Source organism: Metarhizium acridum (assembly GCF_019434415.1).
Source record: "Metarhizium acridum strain ARSEF 324 chromosome Unknown scaffold_347, whole genome shotgun sequence".
Classification (NCBI taxonomy): domain Eukaryota; kingdom Fungi; phylum Ascomycota; class Sordariomycetes; order Hypocreales; family Clavicipitaceae; genus Metarhizium; species Metarhizium acridum.
Window position 1 is genome coordinate 234,959 of NW_027094028.1, and position 19,406 is coordinate 254,364.

Below are 19,406 nucleotides of genomic sequence, written 5' to 3' on the forward strand. Positions count from 1 at the left end.
GGATAATACAACCAACCCCATCACAAAAATAGCCGGCGCACATGATTTTATGAAAATTTGTTGAGTAGCAGTATCAAAACATTTGCCGAAAATACGGATCTTGCGACCGGGCACCTAAACGCGCTTGCGCTTGTCCAAACAGAATCATAGTACGCCAGGGACCTCCGTAGATCGATTCCCCAGTAGAGCCCACACAATGCAACCTCATGTCGGATTGACTGCACGGTAGCCCGATCTTGTGGAGCCGTCGAGTAATGTCGACAAGTATAACCGTCACTGCAGTTGTTCAAAGCACAGATGGCGACTCCGATTCTTGCGACGCCATGTCAAATAAACCTCCGTGATCCTCGGGAATACCACCAACTGCTTGCTACATGTGGGCTAGTATTCGCCACTAGTCTATACAGCTTCATTGCGCCATAGATTCTGGGGACAAATGAGATTGTGTTGGACAGAATGCAACTGTTCTGGCAGTCAGTATGGGTGAATAAAGATAAATATCTTTGTATATAAAGAAGCGTATATTCCCAGCTTTGCAATCGGAATCTCTCTTGGTATCAGTCTCATGCCCTTACATCTGGTCTCTCTGCCAGTATCTCGCTAACAATGAAGACCACCATTACGCTCGTGCTCCTGGCTGCCGCCTTCAACAGCTCCTGCGCGGCTCCCTCCCAGAATACGGGGTTAAAGTTTAGCGCTGAGACAACCCGCATCTCCCTACACCGTCATATCGTCCACGATGTGCGGCATGTCGCGCGCAAGTTCCTCGACCCGGCTACCGTAACGGCTTTGGAGTCTGCTGTACTGAGCGAACGAGAAGAGAATGGCACCGTCGTTACCATTCCCGAGCCTAATGACGAAAACGTTGACCAACTATATCTCACCGAGGTCTGCATTGGAACGCCTCCACAGAAGCTCAACCTGGACTTTGATACGGGGTCCAGCGATCTGTGGGTATTTAGCAGTGACACCAGCGCCAACGAGGTCAACGGCCAGACGCTTTACAAGCCCAGCAGCAGCTCTTCTGCTAAGAGGCTGCAGGGAGAGACTTGGTCCATCCGCTACGGTGACAACAGCACCTCTCGCGGAATCGTCTATTCCGACGTCGTTACCGTAGGCGGTGTTTCAGTAGACAACCAGGCCGTCGAGTCCGCCCAGCAAGTGTCACAGTCCTTCAGCAAAGATAGCCAAAACTCGGGCCTCCTCGGTCTTGCCTATGACAAGGGCAACACAGTCCGCCCAGACAAGCAGAAAACATGGTTCTCCAACATTCTGCCTAGGCTCTCCGAGCCTCTCTTCACCGTACGGCTGAGACACCAAGCCAGTGAGTATTCTTGTCCCGACTGTTGTCGTGTCCCTGCCGGTACGCTCATGGCCCGCTGACTCCAAATGCAGAGGGCTCTTACAACTTTGGCTACATTGACCAGTCCCAATACACTGGCGCCATTAGCTACACTCCCGCGTCAACCGACGATCTTGGCCACCGGCTCTTCCAGTCTACCGGCTATGCTGTCGGCAAGGGCAAGTTCGAGACCATCACCATCACCGGGACCGCAGACACTGGTACCTCGCTTCTCATCCTCCCTCTGGCGGTCGTCGAAGCGTACTGGGCTACTGTTCCGAGCGCCGAGCCAGCTGCCCTGCCGGGCAATGCCGGTTATGCTTGGATCTTCCCTTGCGACACGACCTTGCCCGACTTTACCTTTGGCGTTGGTTCGGGAAGAGTTACTGTCCCCGGCATAGATATCAACTACGCGGTCAATGAGGGCTCTACCTGCGTGGGTGGTATTGCATACTACCGCGGTCTGAATGGCCTGGCCATCTTTGGTGATGTTGCCCTCAAGTCGTCGTTTGTTGTCTACGACGATGGCAATAATCGCCTTGGTTGGGCCAAGGGTCTATAGTGTAGATTGGTTTATATTGCCCGAATCTAATAGAAAGCATCTATCATACGACTCTACCTCTTGTCCTTTTATATGAGAAGTGAGACGCCTCTACAAGATAATACTAGTCAACGTGATAGTACAGGCGCATATTAAATTTGAAATACTAATATACATTTTTTGACTTGTATATTTAAGTCATATATTTTATAATATCGTTCAGTTATTTTTTGACTTTTTTTTTAATACAAATGATATAACATTATACAAGTATTATTTTTTTTTGAGTCCAGAATATACAAGTATTGTACAAGTATTATATCTAGTAACGCTATGTGTTGGTCGTTGACCCGCTGTTCGAACTCCAATCCCGAAGTCAAGGTAAGGAGCGAAATAGGCTTCAACCCTTAAAATCTTGGTGTTCCCCCGCTTTCTGTATGGCGGAACTGACATCAATTAGCAAAGAAGGTGAACCACCAACAAGCGTAATTAGCCAGTACCTGAAAGAGGACTGACGAATCTGGACGGCACACGCTACTCAAGCCAGACAACCAAGATCAACAGACTGACGCCTCGATAAACCCAGAGTAACAGACCGAAAGAACGGGCCTGTTGGTCTATCGATCTGTTGGCGATGACGCCGCACGGGCGAAGGTCTTGGCTCGTACTTGTTGTGGCGTGGGTTGACTACGCAGGACAGCACTTCGTCCAATGGTTCCTTGGTCGTCCGTCACGATTTATGTGAACTTGGCCTTGTTTCATTTCAAGATATTCGTCTTCCCTCTGGTCGTTAAGAGCTTTGATCCCCTTCGACACGTTGTTGAAAGCACCTTGAAACAATTGAACTACAGTGGTAATGACACTTGTACGTTTATTTTGCCATTTCTATCGACTTTTATGGCTATGAACTTTTCAACCAAGCCTTCTACTTTTTAATTCGCAAGTGCTTTCTTTTTCTTCTCGGATGACCTCTTTACAAGACAGTCTTCTCCTTCATCTCAATGCCGTACTTTTCCTTCAGTTCCTTCATGATGGGGTTGTTGATCTTGGCAGTCACGGGAGCCAGAATACCCTTCTCAGACAGAGTACCGTTCAAAACCTGCTGGACGGCCACAGCGCATGGAATTCCGACCAGACGCGCCATGGCAGAATAAGTAGAGTCTCCGTATTGTACGAGAGTAGACGTGCGGGTTTCCTTGGATCCGTCCTTGTGCTCGATCTCGAACTTGTGCTGAAGCATGACCATGTCTCGCTCGCCTTCCTCAAATTGCATCTTCTTCTCGAGAACGGCGCAGAGGGTATCGAGCGGGTTGCCCCTGGGTGTGATTTTCTCGTCAGAGAAGATACCGATCCATCGAAGACCTGAAAGAATTCGGTCACGGTCCTCGGGTGAGTCGAATTCGGCCTTGGCAATGATGGCAGCCTCGAGCTCCTTGGGGTCGGATGAGGCGGTTCCGAGGACAGCCTGAGTGGCCTCCTTCCAAGTGATGGGAGACTCGAGAGCCTTAATGGGCGTCTCCTCCAAGAAGCCGACCTGCACCAGACAGCGGATGAATTGTGGAAATCCCGCGTATCGGAGAGTTCCACGGATGATTGTCTGAGCTTCAGGAATGTTGTATCGTTGGGCATAAGGAGTCGAGTCACGGTTGGGGTAAGCAACAAATGCAAAACCAGGCATGATGAAGTATGGCTTGGCCGTGCCCATTAGATCCTTGCTTGCAATGTTGAAAACCTTGCCGTCTTGTATGATGGACGCAGCATTCCTCAGGGCAAGCAATACGCCTCTTGAAGACCAAGAGAACTTATAACCGAGGGCGTTGTCGGACGATTCGGGTGCTGGAAGTCCTGAAGCTAGCTGTCAGTGGGGCACCCAGGCAGGGAAGTCGGCCTCCCCAGAACATACCTCCACAGTAAGAGAGAAACTTGATGATTTTGCCGCCGGCCGCGTGGACTTCGTCGATTGTCTTGACAGCATCTAATTCACGTCAGTGGTTGTGGTGGTGGTGATGCTTGGGACCGCCCTCAAGCTGGCCGTGTACTTACACAAGTGGTCAATGCCGGGGTCTAGGCAGGAAAACGAAGATTAGTGATGACACATGTAACTTTGAAGAATAAATGAGCATACCAAGGCCAATCTCGTTCATGACAGTGATTCCGGCATCCTTGCACTGCTGGTCCAGCTCCATCATTGCGGGGGAAACGTAGCTGGTGGTGACAACGTTCTTCTTGTTGCGGATAGCGGACTTGATGACATTGACATGGTAGATGTATGGAATCAAGCTGATAACCAAGTCATGCTTGGCAACTTCAGCGTCCAGGGCGTCGTCGTTCAAGACGTCGACCGTCGTTGGTGTGGCAAGTTTATTGTTGCCGGCAAGCTCTTGAGCAGTCTTCAAAGTTCGGCAAGCTGTACAAATAAAAGGAAAGAAGAATAAGTGTCAGCCAAGGGCATTTCAATTGACGTCGAGGTTCTTTGTGTCTTTCTCAAGAACTTGTACGCGGCGGTGGGCGGGAAGTCCGTACCGACGGTGACTGGGATGCCGGCCTTGGTCAGAACATCGAGCGTGGGCTCTAATTGAGCAAGTCAGCCATTGGAAACTCGCCAAGTTCCAAATTGCTAGTAAATACTCACTAGTCACGAAGCCCGCGCCGAGCATCAGAACAGATCTATTGAATGGCGGGGTTAGTAACGCGGAATAACACGCGTCAATTGTGCCGGGACGGGACGTACTGTTGCGTCATGGTGGATTGTACGGTTTCAGCTGGCAGTATTTCGTGGTAGACACTGGATTGTCAAGAATTATTCCAAAAGAGAAAAAATCGAGAAAATCAAGAAGCGTTTCAAAGCACCGTGGATCAAAAAAACAATCTGCCGCCAAGGTCGTTGATTGCCAGACGACATGCTCGCAACTGCGGGGCTCCGTCGGGCCGTAAGAATCCGGCCGATGGCGGCATAGCCGGTCAATCGTGGTGGAGGGCTTGCGTGTGTCCGCCTGTCCACATTTGCTGACCATTTGCACTGATTGGATGCAATTGGCCGGACTTCGGAGGGGCACAATGGGGTTGTGGAGTGCGGCAGCCTGGTACGGTGATTTGGAGGCTGCGGCCTGGCCATTTTTGAGGACCATAACAACAAAAATGCTCCAGGTATAAACCACCCCAAATGTATTCATCATGACATGATCATACAGACACAGTTGAAGCATGTGGTCTTGATTGATGCCAGCAGCTTTTATGCAGAGCCAAATAATTCATCATGTCTCGTAAATTGTCAACCATTCTACAGCCGAACTGATTCGTTCCGATTCACAGGGTCCCGGGCGTGCAAAGTCTCCATTGGATCAAAATAAATTATGTCAAGTCTGTTTATGCGTGACGAGCCAGCCAGCCCCCTGGGTAGGTACACCAGGTGCAAACACTGACGCTCACCTGGCTAAAGAAATGCATGGCGAATATTGAGCCACCGCCAAAATGACTCCGAGACCAAATAAAAGGCTTGCTCCTGCTGCTATGAGTCAGCTGGTGGTGCCCCGAGACGGAGCACCGGGCCTTCTGGCAAGCCTGTTGTCAGACAAAGGTAGAATGATCAGGGCCAATTAGTGAAGCAGCAAGTCAAGAAAGGTCAGCTAAGAAACCCGCATGTGATCTTGGTCGTGCGCCCACAGGCCAGAAGAAGCACAGTGCTACAGGGCCTTGGTCATCTTCCCACGTCGCACCACAAGACATGTTTCAGAAAAGTTGTCATTTCAATGCCCATGGAGGGCAGGTGTCGTTTCCATGCTTTAGAAAATCAAAATCTTTTATGATCCTGACAAAGACGGGGAGGCCCGAAAGGGAATTGTTGACTTTATCAGAAAAAACCGACTTTATGCACATTCATCACTCCTCAATGACATTTTAATTAACACTTTCGATTCGTATACGAAGTCGTTGTGCCGCTTTAGTTAACTTCTTTAAGAGGCCTAACCGGTTAGAAGACCGTACTAGAAGTCGCCCCTACGGCATTTACACGACTCTTACTATTAAAGCCCTGCCACGCCCCATTAGCATCCAATGCTCGCTCGGTACATTGCCTCCATATCCTTTATATGCCTAAAGGAGAAGGTAACGAATATATTTTGGAAGAGACAGAATACATACAGTAATGACAATAAGCACAGACTAGTCCCGCTACTATACCTAACCTAACTATGCTTTCAAATATAAGCACCACATATCTCATTTGATTAAATTCTCCTTATAAGTTGTGGGCCAAGAAGCTTACTGCGTACCCACGTATCCTCTTTAGACGGACGGCTATGCCAATGTAGAAGGTGTTAAAGCTCCCCGCTCCCAAAACATCTACACCCGCGTTAAAACCTTACTAACTTGCATTAAATCTACTAAGCATTTCCACGTCTATAATGTGTTTTGTCGGCTCCCACGCTATAATAGCATTAGACTATTTTACCAGGAAAGTGTGTCGCCTTTATCGAGTAAGCAGGCAATCTATTTAGTAAAGGTTAGGGTAGATACTTGTGTAGGCGGCCTGAATAGGCTCCTACACTATATTCGCCGTATATTAGTTGGATTTCTTCTTTTTAGTTTTAGGTCTTTAATTCTTAAGTTTATTTAATATCTAGTAATCTTTTAAAGCTAAATAATTTTAGGCAACTAGCGTATTCTATAAAATATCGCTAGTAAATTAGAGCTAGAATACTATAATACTATTCTCTCTAATATACCTTAAGGCTATTTAGGTAAGTAATTATACCTTATAGCTAGTAATACTAGAATTAATAGGCGGCTTTTCACTTACAATAAACTTATTATTATTAGTTTTTATCGTGTTTCTTAAAAGGTATACGTCTTAATTTCGCGTTAAATTTAAACGTTATTATAAATTACGCTTCTTAGGCTAATAAAATAAAGCTTATAACGCTTACGTTATAGTATAAGCTTTTTATTAATTCTATTAGCCTTTTATTTTACGGTTAATTACCTTTTAGGCGGGAGAGAGCGAAGGTTATAAGCTTTTCTAAAACCACGATAATTAGTTAGCCGCTTTTCCGTTTCTTCGTAGGGTTTATCCAGCTAGCTCGCTATGTCGGCTGCATTAATGCTTGTCTGACGCTCGTCAACGAAGACATTCTTCGCGGTAACTACTAGAAGCGACGTAAGTAGGAAAGCTCCTTTCCACTTAATGTGAAGCATCAGCCGTTCAGCCCTTAAAAGCTCGCGATTCTCTCAATCTACAGCAGCGCCTAGTGTATAACACGGTAATAGACCACTTTCTAACCTAAGACCGTTCCTAGCTATTGCTTTATATGGATAGTAGCGGTAATACGGGTAAGTTATATCTAATTAACCTGCTCTTAGCGTACCTTTAGGCTGTAATAGGCAGGAGAAGAACGCCTATTTAGCGTGCTACACCTATAAGCATTACAGGAAATTAAATTTTAAGGACTAATTTACACTCACTACTTTACCTCCCAATTAATAAGGACTTTAAACTACTCTCTGCTATTTATAAGGCTTAGCTTTAAAAGAAGTTAAAGGGTATTTAATAGCTAATTATTAACGAGAATAGTATACTAGGACTACGCTAGCTATCTTAAATTAATAACTGTCTTTATAAGGCATTTTCGTATAAAAACGAGAAGCTCTTTAATAGACTTAATATTCTCTTAATAGATAACTTCTTTTACCTTTCTTTATTTTATAAAAGCTACTATATTATAATGAAGAAGTGTAAGGAGTAGAGATTAAGGGTAAGAACGCGTATATACGCTTTAATAAGACTATCTTTTTAAGCGTTATTTAGTAATAGTACGGCGATAATTAGGCAGGCTTTTATAAGGCTCTTAAAGAGCCTTATATAACGGTAGAAAGATTATTCTAATCCTACTAGTAATTAGAGACTTTCTTATTAGAGCTACACTCTATACTTACACTTAATTTCCTTTAATTATATACTACGCTATTACGGTTTATAAGTTGTAGAGCATTACTAAAGACATAGATTTATCCTGCTACAACTTCTAGATAGGTTTAAGTTATATAGCTGTCTCGCGTGTAAAAACGCTATAGGGTTTAATGCTAGATACCCTATTAAACCATAATCGTTTAACATACACATCCCCCCTGAAGGGTATTAAGGTAAAGATAAGGGATTAAAGGCTTAGGAGCTAGCAGGTTCTCACTTAAAATTCGTATAAGAATAGCTACGGGACCACGTAACTCCAGTTAATGCTATTAACGTAGATAACGCAGTGAATGTGTGACTGTAGATACTTGATTTGTTTAGTGACTGCCTTATCGTTGACGGGAGACTTGCAGCCTCGGCTGCTTGTACGCCTTGCACCGCCACTCTAAAGTGCAAGGTGTCACGTAGTATTTTACAGTCAAAGCATGGCACATGCGTCTGGACAGATTGACACCAGCATCAGGCTGCGACAGACGGGTGTGTCGCCGACAGCGGCAGCAGGCGACGTGCGACAAAAGGGCCAGTCGCAGCTCAGCTATGATGTCAATCCGTCCTGTTCGCAAGAGTCATCCTTGATTCCCTGGGGCATCATCTCTGGAGTCATAGGCTGCTCCGCTAGGGTGAGGTCTCTTATGACATAGCATTGAGTACTAGGCAATGAAGACTATTAGAGCAGCTGCCAGAAGATGAGGATTTCCTGACTACAATGACTCATTATGGGGGAGCTTCAAGCAGTGTCGGTAGGCCTACGTCATCGAAACGATATTCTAATTATATCTGACAAACCTTGGGGAGACCAAGAAAGTAAGGAATATGACAGGTTATAGGCATAGACGGGCCAAATGGACCATTTCAGACGCCTGCAGTCTCGGTGAAGTCTTTGGTGAAACACTGAGATATACAATGTCAATAAGCCTCCGAATATCACCGAAAACAAGCTCCCCGCACTGCCTGAACAAGGGCTCCAGCCGAACATCGACACTGCTTTATCAGCCACTTCGTGCCGTACCGGCATGACGTCTTCCAATCATCACTACCGCCACCAACACCGGGTAGTTTGTGTTGCATAGAGCAGGTTCTAAGGCTGGTGTCTTTTTTGTACGCGCTTGGTTTCCTTGAATACACTGTCTTGCAAGGATGCCCAGCACTATATTACTAATGCCATAGGTTTATAGTTGCCCTTTTGGACTTCTCCACCGAGCGCTAATAAGAATGTAATGTAATGTAATACTTGGTCCATGCAGCTGTGATAGACCTCGACGTAAGAGGCTCTTCTGCAGCCGTTCTTAAGCCATATTGCTTCGCTTAGACACAATGATGCCCTCCGAAATCCCTAATTGGCTCTCGGCGTTCAATAACTAATAATATTGTAACCTGGCGGCGGGGATAATATCAACAGGACACGAGACACTCACCACTCACTTCCATAGAGGGTGTCTCGTGTTTTTTGCTACCCCCTTGACAGGATAACCACAGGGATTGCACTGTTTCGAAAGCGGCCGTGTACATTTGAAAATCTAGGTCCTGTGCAGCAAAGCGAGTTGTTTGTGCAACTACATCTTGCATGAGCACAGGTCGTTTACTTCAGGTGCATCGGGCATGAGTGCAACAAATGATGGATTCCCTTGCTTCCTATTCTCCCTCTGTTTCTTTTCTCTTCTCTTTCTATTCTCGAATAGTCTTGTAATTAAATCTGGCCAAGGTGTCTTTGTCTTGAACTTGTCACGTTCCTGGTTTTAGTCTTCTGCAAACCGCACCTCGTAGCGCGACAAGATTATGTGGGATCACACCAAGTAAGTTTTCTATGCAGCAAAAATTATGTGGAATTATACAAAGTAAGTTTTCTATGCAGGAACGAGTCAGCCACGACCATCTCGTCGACGTCACCAATACGGTCACCCTCGAGCTGGATGCAGAGATTGACATATCTCAGTGATGACCACGTCACGACCATCTCATCGACGTCGCCAGCGGGAGCATCCTCGAGCTGGATGCAGAGATTGACATATCTCAGTGGCGGCCACGTCAGCCATGTAACCTCACCCCATCATTACCTACCGAGACATCCTGCCACCATTGCTTCCGGTAATAAATCGTTCTCCTTGAACAGTCATGAGGGTGACCCGATGCTGTCCGGACCAAAGATGCAGAGGCAGATTGGAGTACGGGTATAAGATAGTCAACAACCCCTTTCGTGCCGTATGAGAAGAAGACCCTTGGACTCAGTCAAAGAAAATCTTGAAGAAGCAACCCTTGAAGCCCAGAGCCGTGTGCAGCCACACAATGTCTGACGACCTGCATCAAGTCTTCTCCGAGGCCGTGAAAGCGACCAAAGGTCTCAAGGCGCTACCTTACGTCGACTATGCCCACCGACTGCACAACAAGGTTCGCAAGACTTTTCAGGAGGACATGAGTGACCATGACCTGCAGGCGTACGTTGATCGGGCGGCGACCTATCCCGAGGACGACCCCGATCCCGACAACGCGGATATCGACATCTTCTCGATCTGGGATTTGTTGAACAAGCTGTCGATCCCCTCGGCTACGGACGGCATCGCGAGTTTGGGCAGCAGGGATGACCCTCAGAATTTTCGGCAGTATGTGGACAAAGTAAGCGCCCTGGCATTCCTTTACCTTGCCTTATACCTCCCTCCCAACCACCTTCCTTTCTTTCCTTTCTCCCCGTCTCCTTTAAATACACTGGCCAATCCTGAATGTTTCCTTGATCAAAGGGCGCCTGCTCGGCCTCGGCAACTTTTCCATCTAATAATAATTAAAAAAGAACAATTCGCACCTTCGTTACCTGGAATGCATCACGAATCTCCTCGGGTTCTGCCTCATCGAGCACATTAACCGCGACCTCAAATCCCGCGGCGCATTGACCATCGACGACCTGTGGCGTTACGGAGACTTCCAGGAATACTGCCTGCAGGCCATCACCAATCCAGAATTCATTCGGACGGAGATCCGCACCGATATGCTGAGATCCGACCATCTGTTCAGCATCGCGTGGCTGCTCATCGCGGACTACATGCAGGACCGGGACCATGTCGGCCGCAACACTCCGGCCGCGGGTGTCGAGTTCCAAAACAGATCGAGCTACAAGGCCCTAGTTCAATGGTCTTACACCCTCTGGGCCGAGGGTGGCGGCAAGGGTGATCCCGAGCAGATGGATAGCATCGTCCAATTCTGCGGTCGTGTGGCCACGCTCGTCCTTTCCCCCCCGGATGCGGCCACAGGGGTGCAGGTCCCCGCGAAGACGTTCACGGTGACCAAGGCGTTCTATGAAATTGGTGGTGGTATTGGCGCCTTCGCTGATGACGAGTACGACCAGGAACTGCGGGAGAGCTTACAGCGCTTGCAGGATCAGGAGGACATCGTGAATGAATGGCAGTCGTACTGTATGGCGTTGACGCATCAATGGGAAGCCGAGGCGGTGCCTCTTTGGGAGACGGGCTTATATCGCGCGTTCAAGGCCGAGAAATGGGATTCGGCCAAGTTCTGGGTGAGGTATGGTATGTTGCGCGATTTGCTCCCAAGCAAGAGCTTTGTGCCCTTGGCAATTCAAAGTGCCTTTTTTCTTGCGGCTTTCTTTCTGACCTTCTTGGATAGCCTATGATCAGCAGTACCAGTATGGTTGGGCTGACTATTTCCCTGTCACGGGAGAGCCGTGGGTTGGCGACAGGCAGTCGTTGGGAAGTGGTGTCTTGCCGGGGACGCCCATCGCACTCGCGGATGGGAGCTCGCGACCGGTGGAGGCCATACGATCAGGGGATGGCATTCTGGTTCCTGGTCACCCTGGGAAATCTGCTGTAGTTCGCCAGAGGCCCGTCCGACAGTCGGGGGAGACAAGACTGGTTGGGTTCAGTAAGTGCAATGGCAACCGGAGAGGACCACAAGCAACACACTGACACGGATGGATGCAGACGGGCAGGCTCCCTGCATGCCTGCTTTGCAAGTTTTTCAGACAACGACCGGACCACGGGCTGTGGATGTGAAGGGAGCGCGACGTCTCAACCCCTATCGGCATATTGGTCAGCTCGCCGTCGGACACATGCTCTTTTGCTTGGAAGGGGGTCAATGTACGACGGTGGAAATCAAGTCCATCGAGCAAGACGAAGTGCCTCGATCAGGGCTGACGTACATGCTTGCGCTGCCCGCAGAGCACCAGGCCTATCACGCTCATGGTTATGTGGTCGACACGAACGCCCCCGTTCACACTCTTCGAGTGACCAAGAAGAAATTGCGCCAAGTCCCTGAGGATCAGCGGCTGGGCCTCTTGTCCACCTGCAAGGAGCTATCGCCGATGTACCAGCGGTTCGACGCCCGAACCATCTCCCAGCGGTTGAACTGGGAATTATTTGGTCAATACGAGTCCCCAGGTGGAAATGGTCTTGTCCCATGGAAGTCCGTCGCTTCCCTACCGTTCAGAGACCGGCTCAAACTGAGAAAGGTCTTGGCAGCGCCCAAGGGGGTGGCAATTGAGCGCCTGAGGAGAAGGTTTTGCCTAGATGCTCACGCCCCGGATGACCTTCCAGCCGGGTATCAGCTCCCTACTCTGATCATAGTCGAGGGATATGTCATAGTCGAGGACGAGGTGCAGCTCCGAAGCACGTACGACCCCCGCCAGAGAAGATTGCGATGGACGCGTGAACTGCAACAGCACGGCCTCTTCGAGCACGGGGTAGTTGAGATTTACTCTGAAGCAACCGCAGGACATGGGGTCATCTACCTATCGCCCGAGTCGGAGCCTCAGAAAGCACCTTCTCGGGACCAGACCCATCCTTTTGAGGCACGGGCACGAAGCCTGGACCCACGATACGACAACACGAGGGCCGCGGGTGGCGATGGCAGTGTGTGGACTACCTTGAGTGAGTGGCAGATGACATATGATCGCAGTGTTTGGCCTCCCGAAGAGGCCGACAGAACTGAACCCAAGGACCCCCGCGATGCCGGGACGATTGAGGATGGTTGGTGGACTGCACAAGGAGTCGATATCCCAGGGGTCCGATTGCCCTCCATTGACAATCTACGAGACCAGATCAACCAAAAGCATGGGCAGCAGCTTCGAGACTTTTACCAGGTGGCCGCGAAGCTGTACATCGGTGATAATGCCGATGATACCTATGACTTGTATTCCGTGCGATGGGATCGTGCACCCCTGGTTCCCTTTGTCTCGGATGCCGGACTGGATGTCCGGAAGACGTTCGACGTTGGCTTTTCGGACCTGGACATTGATATGACGATACCAGCACTCTTCCAGGAGATGACCCTCAAACTGGATGATAGCAACTGGGACAATGAGACGATCACTGGCTATTTCTTTGAATATGACCCGACGAAACGAGGGAACAAGGGCAACCGGTAAGAACACTGCGAAGCAACAAGCGGACAATGACCACACCGCCTGATGCTGACAGGAACGTAGTCATCTGGTAACGGGGACTCTCAAAAATCCGGAAGCAGTCCATGCGTATCGCTCTAAGATCTCCCAGGCCTATGCGGCCATCGCAAGGCCTGAGCAGACGGACGACGTCGCCGGCGATCGGCCTCGCCCAGCTTGGATCACAGAGGGCCTTCTCACCAGCACAACGAGCATCAAAAATCTTATGAACCTCGCAGGCTATGATGAAAAGTCGGTACGTTTTGTCTCTTCCGCTGTAGTGTGATAAGAGTCGATCTTGACTCCAGAAAACAAGGTACACAATGAAACACAATCGCTTATCAAAGAAATGATGCTTTACCACATGGACGACAAGCAGAGGGACAAGATCCTGCAGCAGCCCAAGCCTGTTATCGACAAGGATATTCCAGCCTCTCTCGCGGACAATCTCCCGCAGAAGCTGAAAGACTTCTTCAAGGACAAGTACGCCCCTGCCTTCATCTGTCGCTACGTCGGAAGGACATCGAAATACATGAAGGACTTCAAGCCACAGGAGATGAATGATCTCTGGTATTGGTGGCAGGGGAATGGCAAGAAAAGTCTCTCACAGAGTCAAGAGTATAACGACATCAACCGCCTGAGTTCCCGAGAGGCCATGTTCCAGGCGAATAAGGAGCAGTTGGAAGCGTACCTGGCGGACAGCCCCGATGACTGGGCCGAACAGCTTTGCGGCTATCTTCTCAGTCATCCAACTCAGCTTCGCCAGTGGGCGCATTTCCCCATAGATGGCAATGTTAGTACCGTCTCGGCACCCTGCCGCTCCATTCAGATAGTATTCCTATGCCCCGAGACAAGCAATTCCAAACTAACATGGCCGTCCTTTTCTTGCAGGGTAACAATCTAATCAACAAGCAATGCAATATCTTGGATGCGCTCAGTCCGTCAAAAGATTGGTCGGAGCAGTTTTTCAACAAGTTTATGGCCATTGCCTTGTCGGATAGTCTCGGGTATGCGGACATCGAACCGGATGGAGATCAGGATGCCAAGTACCCGTGGCTGCACGATTCCATGCACGATCTCATCGTGAAAGTCCTCGATGACGACCCGTCTATTTCCAGTGACGTGAAGCAGGCGTTGCAGGAACAGATCGAGAAATTCGAGGAGCAGAACGGCTTAAACCAGCAGGCCGACAGTGAGCAGCGCGCGGCAGCGATCCTCGACAAGAGTGCCTCGTTTATGAGAGAACTGACCGGTTGGCTGACATACATTGGTAAAGGGTTACAATCTGCCTTTGGAGGCACGTCGCTCTGGAAATGGGCAGGGGAGGCCTTTGATCGAGTCGCCAGCAAAATTCCCCTCAAGGGCGCGGCCATGTTGAAAGGAATTTCAAGCATATGCATGGTAGGTTCCAATCCATTTGTGTCACCACTACAGGAAAAATGATAACCAGGCTGATGAATGGAATGTCTGCTAGGTCGGCATAACGCTGGCGATGGCGGCGGTGAATGTCTGGTCCCTGGTATCATCGTGGGATACCATGTCCGATTCTCAACGAACGGACGTGATTATACAAGTAATTCGAATGGTGGCTGACGGCGTCGATAAGGCGATCGACGCTTTCAAGAACTTCCAGTCCAAGCCGGCGTCTACGCCTGCCGATGAGCTCGACATGGAGCATCTTAACGAGAGCCTTACAGAAGAAATTATGGAGCACGAGGAAATGGTGGGAGAGGTGGCGGAGAAGATCGCCGGCGATGACGATTATCGGGTGGCCATCGCGGACGGGCTCAACTACGATGGGGTTTCCACGGCATCTGAGGGCGGGGAAACGTGGAACGAAGACCTTGATGCCATTCCCAAGGATATTCCACCCGGCTATGAAGAAGCGGCGAAACGGTTCAACTTGTCGGGGAACCTGCTGCGGGTCTTCAACGCCATCCTAGGCATCGGCTTAATAGTTGCCATGTCCTTCTCCCTCGCCAATGACTGGGGCTCTCTCTCGGACCCCGGCAAGGTCCTGGGTGTGTTGAATGTCGTTGTCCAAGGATTGACGGTGCTGCTGGATGTGGTCGACGTCGGGTCCGAGATCGGGCTCTGGGCTGTGACTGGCACCATGAGCGTGGCGTTACCTATCCTTGGGGCCGTTCTGGCGGTGGTTGGCATCGTCATCATGATCGTACAGGTCCTGATAAATTTGTTCATGGGCACAAAACCCCCTCCTGACCCTATTGCCGATTTCATTGACGACGAGGCACATGCGCTTATTGACACCTTTGATACCGCTCCTCCCCCCCAGCTTTCCTACTCGGTCTCCGATTCTGAAGTCAGCGCAGGGCAAGTGAAGAGTATTACGATCAAGGGGGAGAACAAGTCTTCTGATGATGTAACCCTGTCAAATTCTGTCATTACTCTATATTCCGGGGACGACAATGTTTGTCTATGGCGCAACGGGGCCGACGACACCGACAATATTCAGCTGGTGGCAGATACCGATTCAAGCATAAACAGCAATGGGTACACATATGTTACCCCTGCAAGCACCACAGCTGCTCATTTGCCCATCCCCGCAAGATTGGGCACTACGTCGAGGTACTTCGAATATGACCTCCAGGTGGCGGGTCCTCCTCAGGATACGTCCACCAAGCTGCAGCAACTTGTCGTGAAGTCGGGCCAATACTTTGAGTCAATCTGGACGGCCAAGGTCAACGACAAAGGCCCCTCTAATGATAGCTCAATTAGTTGGATCGAGATTGTTGAGAATGGGTTGAAGGATCGATGCCAAGTGCAGTTCTCGTTGCAACGGGTCTAGGTTTTTTTTTTTCCCTTCCTCATGAGTATCTTGTTCGGTGGTTATTTAATAAGATAATTTTTATGAATCAGATTGCTTCGACCGGAATATACTCTCATTTATATTGAATGGTATCGTCTCGTGTGTGCAGGACTGTGCAGGGCTATCAAATGCATCGCTTCACGTGCGATGCCTGACGAATTTGAAGTGCCATGTAAAGCCTCGAATGGCGCGTCAGTGTCGACCCCAGACAAGCCGCCGAGTAGCTTCGAAACTGTTTCGTCGATACGACGTATGCAGCTAATACTGTGGCCCGAGACTGGGTTGGTCAGGCGTGCCTCCAGCTTTGTGCCCTCAGGAGACGTCCGAATGTCGCGGTAGGCAATCGATTCACCCAAAGCTGGCGAACGCCTAACTGTCCATCCTTTCGGCGAGTTTCGTAGATGGCACTTCGCGCTATAAGCATCGCTCTTCTCATTATTACGCAATTCCAACACTGTAGTGCATCCGAGCGCCGCTTATTAGTGCCCGACATCTCCAGTCTTGAACAACGCCTAAAAGCTCAAATTATTTAATATGTACTCTGAACGTGTCCACATCGTCTATCTCCGCCTCTTCCGTGTGAAGGGAACATGCGGAATTATGCATCATGGATGACACGAAGTCCACTGCATACTTCGCTGATCAACGCCTTGCAAGAATCGGCATCTTCCCAGCTTAGCCGGTCTAGAAATCGATACGACAGTTATTTCACCTCGCGTATTCGCACCGAAGCACTTTATGGACTTGTTACCGGAGATATTCGACGACTGCTCGCATGGCTTGTTCTGCGACTGTTCATGGGTTGCGCCAGGCTCCAGTGTCTACTTCCACAGGTAGTTGTTAGCATTATTGATATCTCGGTACGTATTGATAGTACATGAATGGTAGTAGTTTCTTTATCTAACGAGGGTTTTCTTCTATTCCCAATTCAGGGGTCGTACGAGCCTGCCCAGCGGCAGCTGGCAAGTAGCAACGCATTATGGAAACACGTCATTATCGAATTCAAAGGGACTGACTCCTGATTGAATGGGCAACTTGACTTATTTTAGCGAACTGTCGGCGGTTTCGATGACGCACCCTGTGTTTGTGCAACACGCCGTCAATTAGCAGACCATCCGGGCATTGCTCAGCATCAGCTCTACTGGCACCCAGAGCAGGGGAGCGCACCAGGGTGCTCGTGACGAGTCAACTGGCCGCGAATTTCCTTGTCAAAAACAATGGCAGAAGCATATAATTGATGGTGCTCTGCTACACAGAGTCCTCGAACGCCACATGGCTAGTCGGTGTGTCCGGTGAGGCTGCGGTCCAGAAGCCCATACCAGAAGGAAGGGCAACTATACTCTGCCTCGATTGCAATTTTACATGCCACGAGATCTGTTTATACAGTGATAACAGGTATAAGATTAATTGTGCCGCTATAACCAATGGCAACTGTAGGATTTGCAGGGATATTGCGAGTGGAACAGGCACAGGAATAGGGTGTAAAACCTCTACGAGTACCTAGTATAGGTAGTTTATTCGTGGGTCTTAGGTAATATTAGGTAATAAATATAAACTTAAATAAATTTATAAGAGAAAATAAATTATCTATAATTATTTATTAATAATATTAAGTGTTTTAAGTACTTAAGTATAACTTATATGACTTACTTTCTTTTATATTAAATTTTATTAATTATTATTATTAATTAAGTATTTAAGTATTATCTTTTACTTTATTTAATACTTGTATAAGTATTTAACTTAAAATCTTTATTATTAATACCTTATAAGAGTTTATTAGATTATATTTTATCTTTTAATTTAAGAGATTATTATAATATTTTAATACGAATTACTATTATAATTAGCGCTCTAAATGTATTATACTTTTTATATTTTTTATTATACTATATTATATTATATTATATTATATTATAATATATTACAATATGTTATAAGATAAGAATACCTATAAATGTATTATAAGGCTATAAAATATTTAATATTATAAATAAATACTTATATAAGTATATTATATATTAAAATAAAGCTTAAGATCACGTAATTTTAAATTTTTAAAAATTCACTTTAAAATATAAATAATAAGCGAGATACTAAGCTTTAAACTTATATCTTAAAATAAAAAGTAAGTAAAGTAAAGCGAATATTTAATTGCTTATAACTTTCTAATATAATAACTTATAGTAGTAAAAAGTAAATGTAACGGTGGCTTAGGTTCTAAGGCATAGTAGGTCTGTTTCTTAGAAAGTAAGTTAGGTTAAATACTATAAAGTAGCTTTTAAGTAGTATTATAATAAGGCTATTAAGAGTATAACTCTTAATAGTAAAACTATTACTTAAATTAGTTAATAGAGATTTAAACTATTTAACTATAGAAATACCTTCTCCTTAAGTACTCGTTTATCTCTTTATTATAATTCTAAATTAATTAGCTTAACTATTAATCCCTTTAAACCTTAATTAATTAGCTTAAGGTTTAATTAGTTTAATTCTCCTTAATTAATATGTTTAAATATTAACCTCTTTAATTACCTTTTAGGTTACGTGGCTAATTACGTGCCCTTACCTTCTTCTTATACCTATAGGTTATGCTTATTTTAGCTAGTATAGTTCTATCCCGTATCTTATATAGTGTTATTTATAATATTATACCTCTCCTTTATTAGTCTTATTCTTAAGGCTATTAAAATAAGCTAGCTTAAGTGTTATACGTTTTCTTTCTTTTATTATTATATGCTATTATATTAATTAATTATGTCTTAAAATAATAGTTTAAAGCTTTATTTACTTCTTCCCTTTATTAAAATAACCTTCTTTTTATAATAATTAATAATTTATCTTTATCCTTTATAAAGGCTTACGCTTATTACGCTTATATAAAACTTTCTTAATGTAAAGCCTTTATTTCTAATTTAAGTTATTATGTAAAGTGTATAATAAATAAGTAAGGGAATTATAATATTATAGGGGTAACCCCTTAATAGCTTTATAGTATTATAAATTAATATTATAAGCTTAAGAGGGAGCTTAAAGAAGCTAAGAAGTATATCTTAGCTAAGAATTAAAAGGTCTTACGTTTATAAAAATAAAAGAAATTATAGTTTAAGAAGATAATACATATAATTACACGTAATATTAATAACGTTAAAGAGTTAAAACGTGTGAAACGTAAGAAAGTAAAATAGCTTTAAAAGACTATAAGGGTTCTTCTTACTTCTTTTAAGAATCTAGATTTTATTTTAGTTTATTTCTTAAATATTAAATTTAATATTAAGTTATTAAATAATGCTTAAGAGATTAATTAAAATACGTTTCTTAAAAATAAAACTATTTAAGTAACGT

The 19,406-nt window shown here is 46.3% G+C and overlaps 3 protein-coding genes across 3 annotated transcripts; 2 read left to right on the forward strand and 1 right to left on the reverse strand.

The window, feature by feature from the left end:
* Positions 1 to 606: 606 nt before the first annotated feature.
* On the forward strand, positions 607 to 1,904 carry J3458_015186 (uncharacterized protein; the record flags this gene model as incomplete). Its single annotated transcript, XM_007809540.2, has 2 exons — positions 607 to 1,324; positions 1,396 to 1,904. 2 exons carry the CDS (start codon positions 607 to 609, stop codon positions 1,902 to 1,904), a joined length of 1,227 nt encoding a protein of 408 aa, XP_007807731.2.
* Positions 1,905 to 2,738: 834 nt separating this feature from the next.
* LYS9_1 (saccharopine dehydrogenase (NADP+, L-glutamate-forming)) lies at positions 2,739 to 4,733 on the reverse strand. Its single transcript, XM_066120713.1, has 7 exons — positions 4,615 to 4,733; positions 4,516 to 4,550; positions 4,407 to 4,454; positions 4,009 to 4,290; positions 3,927 to 3,947; positions 3,787 to 3,858; positions 2,739 to 3,728 (listed from the first exon to the last, which is right to left on the reverse strand). Exons 1-7 carry the CDS (start codon positions 4,623 to 4,625, stop codon positions 2,857 to 2,859), a joined length of 1,341 nt encoding a protein of 446 aa, XP_065974305.1. The 5' UTR covers positions 4,626 to 4,733; the 3' UTR covers positions 2,739 to 2,856.
* Positions 4,734 to 10,131: 5,398 nt separating this feature from the next.
* Positions 10,132 to 16,040, forward strand: J3458_015188 (uncharacterized protein; the record flags this gene model as incomplete). The annotated part of the gene is made up of 8 exons (XM_066120714.1): positions 10,132 to 10,458; positions 10,631 to 11,363; positions 11,461 to 11,715; positions 11,775 to 13,212; positions 13,277 to 13,487; positions 13,548 to 14,024; positions 14,123 to 14,632; positions 14,706 to 16,040. 8 exons carry the CDS (start codon positions 10,132 to 10,134, stop codon positions 16,038 to 16,040), a joined length of 5,286 nt encoding a protein of 1,761 aa, XP_065974306.1.
* Between the last annotated feature and the right edge of the window lie 3,366 nt (positions 16,041 to 19,406).